This window comes from Orcinus orca, chromosome 19 (assembly GCF_937001465.1).
Source record: "Orcinus orca chromosome 19, mOrcOrc1.1, whole genome shotgun sequence".
Classification (NCBI taxonomy): Eukaryota; Metazoa; Chordata; class Mammalia; order Artiodactyla; family Delphinidae; genus Orcinus; species Orcinus orca.
In genome coordinates, this window is record NC_064577.1 from 7,621,162 (window position 1) to 7,630,330 (window position 9,169).

Consider the following 9,169-nt stretch of genomic DNA (forward strand, 5'->3'; position numbering starts at 1 on the left):
AGCCACAGCCAGGTGTCTCCGATGCCCCCCTCTTGGTCCCCCACCCAGGGGTGCACACACACGCCCAAGCACACACAGGGCACAAGTTGGGCAGAAAGGAAACGCAGATGCCAGGCAGGCTCTGCACACCTGGCACCTTGGACCTTTCCCTGGCAGGCTTCAAGGGGTGGAGAACAAAGACTGAGAAGGGAGGACCTCTCTTCAAAACTCACTCAGAGCTCTTCTGAAGGTCCCTTCCTTTCCCTGCCTGACCCTCTTTACAAAACCTACAGGTTTCTACAGATTCTAGGATTCAACTGGGAATAGAAAAAAAAGAATCAGGAGAATGGGAAAAGTCTGTCATCTGTACAGTCAAGATTAAAATCCAAAGTGCACCATGCCCTCCTCTTGTTGGATTCCCAAGATTCTTCCTCCTCACCACACAAAACTCTGTACTCTGGCTGGATCAGCATCAGATCGGATGTCAAGAAATAGAGGTGGGGGGACTTCCCTGGCGGTCCAGTGGTTAAGACTCCGCGCTTCTACTGCAGGGGGCATGGGTCCGATCCCTGGTCGGGGAACTAAGATCCCCGCATGCCGCTCAGTGTGGCCAAAAAAAAAAAAAAAAAGAAAGAAATAGAGGTGGAGGGGCTTTGAAATAACACTCTTCAGATGAGGTGTCAAGCTGGGATGACACCTGGGTCTCTTCCCTTTGCTATCCAAAGCTCCACACTATGTCCAAAAGTACTAAACACCTCCAAGGAGCAAACCAGATGGGATGGGGCAAAGTCCCTTCACTGACAAAATGGAAACAGCTCTCAGCACACCTGCCTGGCTACCAAGTGAATTCCACCAGATGCTCTCTACCTGGACACCTCCCACTTCCGGACCTTCTGGGCTTCTGGCCGAATGCTGCCCACTTGCCCTCCCCTCCAGGGAAGCACAGTTTCACTGAAAGTTCTGCACATACACATCCAATCTCTCCTCTCCCCCCACCCCCAATCTTTCCTCTTTGAAGAAGAAAAAAAAAAGTCCTAAGATGTTTACTTGGAACCATGAGCTTCAGGAATGGGTCATCTCATATTTGAAAGATTAGCAATCCGAACATCCCCACCTGTCATCCAGTCCCGTGGATTTCACGAGCAAGCCCATCTCCCTGCAACTCCTACCAGAAGTCACTCATCTCCACCGCCCATTAACTACTCAGAAACTCCCTCACTCTTCACCATTTTTCCTCAGTCAATGGCTTTATGAAAATATCAATGCCTCAGAGCAATTTCCCCATCTCTTTGCACCAAGACTGAGAATCCCCCAGAGACACGTTGGCCCTGTCCCCCACCCCAACTCCAATAACATGTATATTTACTCAAAAACATACTCTTTTTCCAAACTGTTCTCCTCCCTTTCTAACATCCTAGCTCTCTCCATCACCATAACTCCCTCATATCACTTCAGCCACTGCCCAATATTTTTTGGACTCCTCACCCAAGTGTCTCCAAGTCCCAAGCAATCATCCTAAGCCTTCTTTCCCAAATACCTCGTCCTCTGCCCCCACCACGTGGGCACCATGTCACACCATCTGTCCCCTCTGCTATCTCCTTATACCCTTCCCCTGTCGCTCAGCCTGACGCTGACTCCCTAGTCCTTTTCCTGTGTCTACTTATCACAATCCTTCCCCTGATGCCTAAGGCAGCCACTCCTCACACCCCAGGTTGCCCTCAACACTCGGCCCCATCATCCCAACTCCATTCTTGAAGCTGTCTTATCTGATCTCCCAGGGCCCCTTGGTATTGTTCAGCCCCAAACCCCTCTCCACTCTGGCTGGCTCCCCGGCTCCCCAGCCCTGTCTGCCCTTGTCTAACCGTTCCTCAGCCACTCAGACAACTCCTCCCTCTCCGGTGGGTCCTCTCAGCCAGTCCTGCAGCTCTGGCTGGCCCCTTCCTCCCTTAGCCTCCACTCTAGGACCACCGCACATCTCATCCAGCACCCTCGATCCCCTCAGCCCCTCCTCATGCCCTGTCCGGCTCTCACTGTCCCCTTGACCTCATCTCAGGCCTGCCCGGCCCTCTTCGTCCCCTCAGCCTCTCCTCAGGCCTCTTCGGCCCTCACTGCCCCTTGGGCCCCACCTCAGGTGCTGTCCCTCCCGCTTTATCCCCGTTCGGCCCACCTCGGGCCCTGTCCGGCCCTCGCTGTCCCCTCAGCCCCTGCTGGGCCGCCCATCCAGCGCTCTCCATCCCGTCGGGCCCCGTCCGTCCTCCGCCAGGCCATCACCCTCCCTGCTCGTCATCCTCGACTCTCCCTCCCTCCTCGCTTCCGCACGGCCGGCTGGACACTCACTACTCCTTGAGCAGCACCATGTCGCTTCGCGGCTCGGCGGCTGCCCGCTGCCCGCCCAACCTCCCGCCCGCTTCCCGGCGGCCGCTCTCCCCGTGGCCCGGCCCGGCTGCCTGTGCGCCTTCGTTGTTGTCTGCTCTGTCCCCGCCGCTCTCGCTGCGGTCGCCGCGCCGGCTCCTGCCGCCCCTGCCTCGCCGCCTTCCGCGCCGCTGCCGACGCCGCCCGGACCTCCAGTTCCGCAGCGCCGCGCGGGGGCGGGGCGTCTCTGCGGCAACCAGAGCGTCACGCGCAGCGCTGCGCGCTGACCTAAGCGCGGAGGCAGAGCCTTCCCGGGCCCGCCCCCTCCCGTCCTTAAGTGGGCCGCGGCGCTGATATTCGCGTCCGAGGTGGGTCCCGGGCGTGCGCAAGACCTGGGCAGTAGGTGGGGCCGACACCGAGGTGTGCTGCAGGGTCCTAGGGGTGACTGATTATCTGCAGGCGGAACAGATGTCCCTGTACGGCTGGGCCTCCCCGGTGGTGTGGTTTGAGATCTAGGAAGAGGTTGTGTCAAAAAATATTAATAATGGCTAAGTTTACGTGCACGTGCTCTTCCAAGGGCTTGACTCCTTACAACAGCTCTACCAGAAATGTATTATTACTGTCCACAGTGACAGGTGAGGAGGAGGCAGAGCTTAAGAGACTTGCTCAAGAAAAAAAAAAAAAAAGAGAGAGAGAGACTTGCTCAAGTCCAAAGCTAGCATGTGATGGGGCAGAGATTTTCACCTTAATGTCTTAGTGTAATGTCTTTCTTTTATTTTTTTAATTCATTTTATTTATGTTATTTTTTGGCTGCATGGGCTCTTCGTTGCTGCGTGCGGGCTTTCCCTAATTGCGGCGAGCAGGGGCTACTCTTCGTTGCGGTGCGCTGGCTTCTCATTGCAGTGGCTTCTCTTATTGTGGAGCTCTAGGGCTCTAGGCACGCAGGCTTCGGTAGTTGTGGCATGAGGGCTCAGTAGTTGTGGCTCGTGGGCTTAGTTGCTCCACGGCATGTGGGATCTTCCCGGACCAGGCTCAAACCCGTGTCCCCTGCGTTGGCAGGCGGATTCTTAACCACTGTGCCACCAAGGAAGTCCTTAGTGTAATGTCTTTCATCCAAAAAGTATTTGCTAAGTGCCTGCTGTGTATCAAATTCTGTGCTTTTCTGCTGGTGGGAATGTAAACTGATACAGCCACTATGGAGAACAGTATGGAGGTTCCTTAACAAACTAAAAATAGAACTACCATAGGACCCAGCAATCCCACTACTGGGCATATACCCTGAGAAAACCAGAAGAGGGAGACACAAGAGGGAGGGGATATGGGGATATATGTATACATATAGCTGATTCACTTTCTTATACAGCAGAAACTAAGGCAACATTGTAAAGCAATTATACTCCAATAAAGATGTTAAAAAAATTATCATCACAAAAAGATGAAAAAAAAAGGAGCTACCTATGTGAGGTAATGGATGTGTTAATTATTTTGATCTTGGTAATTGTTCCATTTTATTCCATGAGTGTGTGTGTGTGTATGTATATATATATTCATCTCATTGTAGACTTTAAATATATACAATTATATCAATATTTGTGAAATATTCATCAATAAAGTCAGAAAAAAATGAAAAAAAAATCTGTGCTTTTGTTGAGTGAGCAAGTCAGATACCATCTAGCCCTGAGGGAGCTCAAGGTCAAGTGGGGGGGCTAGGTGGAGGGACAGCTAGGCAGTTAGGATGAAAAGGACTGTGAGAGGTGAAACACAGGTTTGGTGGCATTACACCCAGGAAGTGTAGTCAGCAAAGGCATTCTGGAGGAAGAGGTTCTAAGCTGAGCTCTTCAGGGGGCTGGGAGGGGAAGAGGTATCAGGCAGAGTTAATGCAAAGGCTGGGGCACAGAGGGCCAGCATGTGCTCTAGGGGAACTGAGAGAGGTGACTGGGACATAAAGCTTGGTGGCTGAGGAGCTGTAGGAGATGGGAGTGGGGAGAGGGTTGGGGCCAGAGTATGCAGCTCTTGGGGGTGATAAGGTGTTTGTAGTCCATCCTCAGGGCATGGGCTGGCATCTACGGTTTTTTATGCAGCTCTGGCGTTTGAAGGCTCACTCTAAGAGCTGAGTGAAAAGGGGACTGAGGGAAACAGAGCAGAGGCAGGGAGACTGGTGAGGAGGCCTCTGCAGAAGTCCAGGCAGAGTTGGACTAGGACAGTGGTGGGATAAGGGGGGAAAAGAAAGAGAGATGGAGGACTTCCCTCGTGGCGCAGTGGTTAAGAATCCGCCTGCCAATGCAGGGGACAAGGGTTCAATCCCTGGTCCGGGAAGATTCCACATGCCGTGGAGCAACTAAGCTCATGTGCCACAAATACTGAAGCCCACGCACCTAGAACCCGTGCTCCACAACAAGAGAAGCCACCGCAATGAGAAGCCCGCGCACCAAAACAAAGAGTAGCCCCCGCTCGTGGCAACAAGAGAAAGCCCGTGTGCAGCAACGAAGACCCAACGCAGCCAAAAATAAAATAAATAGATAAATATTTTTTTTAAAAAAAAAGAGAGAGAGGAGAAAGAGAGAGAGAGAGAGAGATGGATTTAGGAGCAACTCAGGTAAAATCAGCAAGACTTATTGACTAATTGGCTGAGAGAGTGAGAGCGAGAAGGGAAGAGCAAAAACTTCCCGGGTTTCCAGCCTGGGAGACTGGGTGGACGGCACTCCTTCAGGAAAACACAGGGAAGGCAGATTTGCACAGGGGAAGACAATGGCTGAAATGGAGCAGGACCCTGTGGGGCCCTCCCAGGTACAAATCCTTTCTGTGTCCCTCATTTCCAGTTTGTAAGAAATAGGCGTCACTCAGCCTCCGTGACCTTCCCTGAGTTCCGAAGGGCATATTCAAACAGTTGCTATCCAGGGAAGGGAGGGAATACAGAAACAAAGGAGGAGCAGAATACATAACAATATCTTTGATATTCGGCTGGAACTAAGGCCCCCACCCAGCTGGAGGATGCTAACTTCAGCCTGGGCACAAGGTTCTGGAACACCACCCTGTTACCTCACCACCAACCAGTCAAAAGAAAGTCACACACCCTGCAGCCCTCACCACAAATTTTGCCTATAAAAAGTTTTCCCTGAAAACCATTGGGGAGTTCTGGGTTTTGAGCATGAGCCGCCTGTTCTCCTTGCTTGGTCCTGCAATAAACCTTTCTCTGCTCCAGACTCCACGGTTTGACCTCACTGTGCGTTGGGCACATGAACTCCAGTGTTGGACTCAAGGGGGACCGAGGTGATCGTGAGTGGGCTGCACAAGATAGAAAATTGGGAAGGGAGGATGGAGCAGGTGGCTATATTGCCGTCGAGCTATAACTGGCGCCCCAGGACAGCCCTGAATATTGCACATGTTGGCCATCAAATCCTAGAGTTGGAGTATGGATAGCCCCAGAAACCCAAGCCCAACGCCCTTGGGGAAAGACCAAGAGAGGAGACATTAGGACCCGAAGTCCAAGATCAAGTGAGCGGCCTGGACCCTGGTCCCCTGACCTCCCAGAATAGGGTTTTTCTCCTACGTAATATCAATACGGTAAATCTTTTTTTTTTTTTAATTTATTTATTTTTGGCTGTGTTGGGTCTTCGTTGCTGTGCCTGGGCTTTCTCTAGTTGTGGTGAGAGGGGGCTACTCTTTGTTGCAACGCACGGGCTTCTCATTGCAGTGGCTTCTCCTGTTGCGGAGCACGGGCTCTAGGTGCACAGCCTTCAGTAGTTGTTGTGTATGGGCTTCAACAGTTGTGGCTCGCGGGCTCTAGAGCACAGGCTCAGTAGTTGTGGCACACGGGCTTAGTTGCTCTGCGGCATGTGGGATCTTCCGGGATCAGGGATCGAACCTGTGTCCCCTGTGTTGGCAGGTGGATTCTTAACCACTGCGCCACCAGGGAAGTCCCAATACAGTAGATCATTATTTAACAATTGCCATGTGCTGGCTCTCTCCAGGAAGTAATCAAACCCTGCCGCCTGGAGCTTGCAGTGTAGCTGGGAAAGCTATATCTACTCATTCACTCCATAAAATATTGATTGAACTCCTTGCCCTGTCCTGGGCCTTTCTCTAGGCGCTCAGGATATAGGGGTGACCAAGAAAAACAAGGTCCTTCCCTTGTTCGGTGGGGCGAGGCAGAATATAAACAAATGCAGAAATAACTTCAAGTAGAGATGAATGTTATGAAGAGGCTGAACAGGGTGACTGGGGCCAGTGCCGGTGGTATTAGTTGGGTGGTCAAGAAAGACGCTAAGAGGCCATGTTTTGGGAATTCCCTGGCAGTCCAGTGGTTAGGACTCGAGGCTTTCACTGCTGGGGGCCTGGGGGCCGGGTTCAGTCCCTTGTGGGGGAAATAAGATGGTACAAGCCATGAGTTTCGGCCAAAAAGAAGAGGCCACGGGACTTCCCTGGTGGTTCGGTGGCTGACACTCTGCACTCCCACTGCATGGGGCCCGGGTTCGATCCCTGGTCAGGGAACTAGATCCCACATGCCGCAACTAAGACCCAGTGCAGCCAAATAAATATTAAAAAAAAAAAAAAAAGAGGCCATGTTTAGACAGACACCTGAATGAGCTGAGATGAGGGAGCTTGGAGGGCCATGCAGGGCACTGGGGGAAGTAAAAAGCAAAACAGTCATTAAAATACCTGAGAAACAGCCTCCATTTGGAGGAGCTCATGGAGAGGAGGCCTTGCACTCACAGAAAAAACGGTACCTAGTGACTGAGGTAGCTGGCCATAAAGGTGACCATGTGTGACACAAAGAACAGTGCTGGAAAGGGTCCAAGGAGAGGCCTCCTGGGCTGAAAAGGTGTAGGAAGTATCTGGGGACAAGGGGGATTTGAGACAGATTTGGCTAGAAAAGGGAAATGGCATCTTCAGAGGGAAAGGAACATATGCAAAGGGGCAGAGGCAGGGTTCTATGTGGGTGGAATTTGCGGGGTGGGGAGACCAGGGTAGAGCCCCTGGTCAGAGCATGAGTGGTTCATGTGGTGGACACACACACAGGAAGGACGGAGTGTGGGAACTTGAGTGCCAAGTTCAAGATCTGGCCTTAAGGAATCCCCACTCCTCGTCATCCAGAATCAACTGTTAGCGAGATTTTGCCACACTTGCTTCATCTCTGTTCTGAAACATTTTAAAGCAGATCTCAGACATCATGTCATCTCTGCCCTCCATGTTTCCGTGTGCATTCTAGAAATATGGATATTTTCTTATGAATCCACAATGCCATGATCATACTGAACAAAATTAATAATTTCTTGATATTATCTCATACCAAGTTCAGATTTCCCTAATCGTCTAAAAAATGTAATTTTGTAGTTTATTTTAGATACGATCAGTATCTGAACAAGTCTGCCTTTTTTTTTTCCTTCACATTTTATTTTCAGTTGCTCTGTTTCTTACATCTCTCACTCTAGCAAGCTTTGCTTCAGGTGTGCATAAGAGTTAGGCCTGGGGCTTCCCTCGTGGCACAGTGGTTAAGAATCTGCCTGCCCAATGCAGGGGACACGGGTTCGAGCCCTGGTCCAGGAAGATTCCCCATGCCACGGAGCAACTAAGCCTGAGCGCCACAACTACTGAGCCTGTGCTCTAGAGCCCACGAGTCACAACTACTGAAGCCCGTGCACCTAGAGCCCGTACTCCGCAGCCAGAGAAACCATAAAGAAAGAAAGAAAGGAAGGAAGGAAGGAAGAAAGAAAAAGAGTTAGGCCTTACATGAGGGGCCCACAGCACTCTCCAGGGTGCCCCACTGCGAGTCAACAGTCCCACTGTGGGAATGGACCCCCTGGCTCCTGATGCTCTGGAGTCCCAGCCCTACCACTTCCCACTGTGTGACCTTGTGCAGGTTCCTTAACCGCTCTGAGCCTCGGCTCCTTCATTTGTAAAATGGGGACGATGGTAGTGGCTACCATGTGGGATTGCTGGGCATCGTAGATGAGGCGATGTGCATAAAATAATTTCATGCAGGACATGCCACATTTCTGTATTATCATTCTGGAGAAAAGGATGCTGTGAGGAAGGAGGGATGGACACTACTGCCCCTCGAGGCTACTTCTACGTGCTCCAGGCTGAACAGGCAAGAAGGACATGACTCTCCAGTGTCACAGCGATCTTTCTGTCTCGCATGCCTCTCTTTCTTTGTCTCTCTCCCTCTCTCCCTCTCTGTCTCTCTCCCTCTCTCCCTCTTTGTACCCACCTTCTCTCCATCTCTCTAGTTAGCCCCCCTTCTGTCTCTCCTCTCCATCTCTTGGTATGACTGTTTCTCTTTCTGTCGATCTCTCTTTATCTCACCTCTTGTGAAAACACAGCCACCTCCTAATTTATCTCTCTTGGAAATCTGGTCTTGAAGGCACCTTCTTTCTTAAAGTGAGGCCTATGGGAGCACCATGCGGTCAGCCTGTCCCCAAATAGGAGATCTTGGCTCCTTTCCTGTTGTTACCATTGTGTACGTGTTTGTGTGTTTTTTAATAAAATGTTGACTTGGCCAAAAAAAAAAAAAAGAAGTCTCTCTGTATCTCTTTCTGTCTCTCCCTGTCTATCTCTTTATTTTTGTTCTCTCTCTGTGCTCCCTCTGTCTCTCTCTCTTTCTGTTCCTCTGTAACTCTGTCTGTCCTCTCGCTTTCTCTCTCTTTAATCTCTCTTGTTATCTCTCCCCTCTCCATCTCTCTGTGTTTCTCTGTCTCTCTTTACCTCTCTTCCTGTCTCACCTCCCTCCGTGTTTCCCTCTCTCTGTCTCTCCCCATCACTGCCGTCTGCTCTCTCTGTTCTGTCTTGGACTGTCTCTCTCTCCCCTTTGTCTCGCTGTCTGTGCAACTCACTGCTC

General features: G+C 51.2%; 1 protein-coding gene across 1 annotated transcript in view; it reads right to left on the minus strand.

Moving 5' to 3' along the window:
- The window catches only part of PITPNA (phosphatidylinositol transfer protein alpha), a 40,812-nt gene extending 38,335 nt beyond the window's left edge, over positions 1-2,477 (minus strand). The window contains exon 1 of the mRNA XM_049701944.1: positions 2,317-2,477. Coding sequence (XP_049557901.1) covers positions 2,317-2,336 — 20 coding nt within the window. The 5' untranslated portion in view covers positions 2,337-2,477. The remainder of the gene's footprint in view (positions 1-2,316) is intronic.
- Between the last annotated feature and the right edge of the window lie 6,692 nt (positions 2,478-9,169).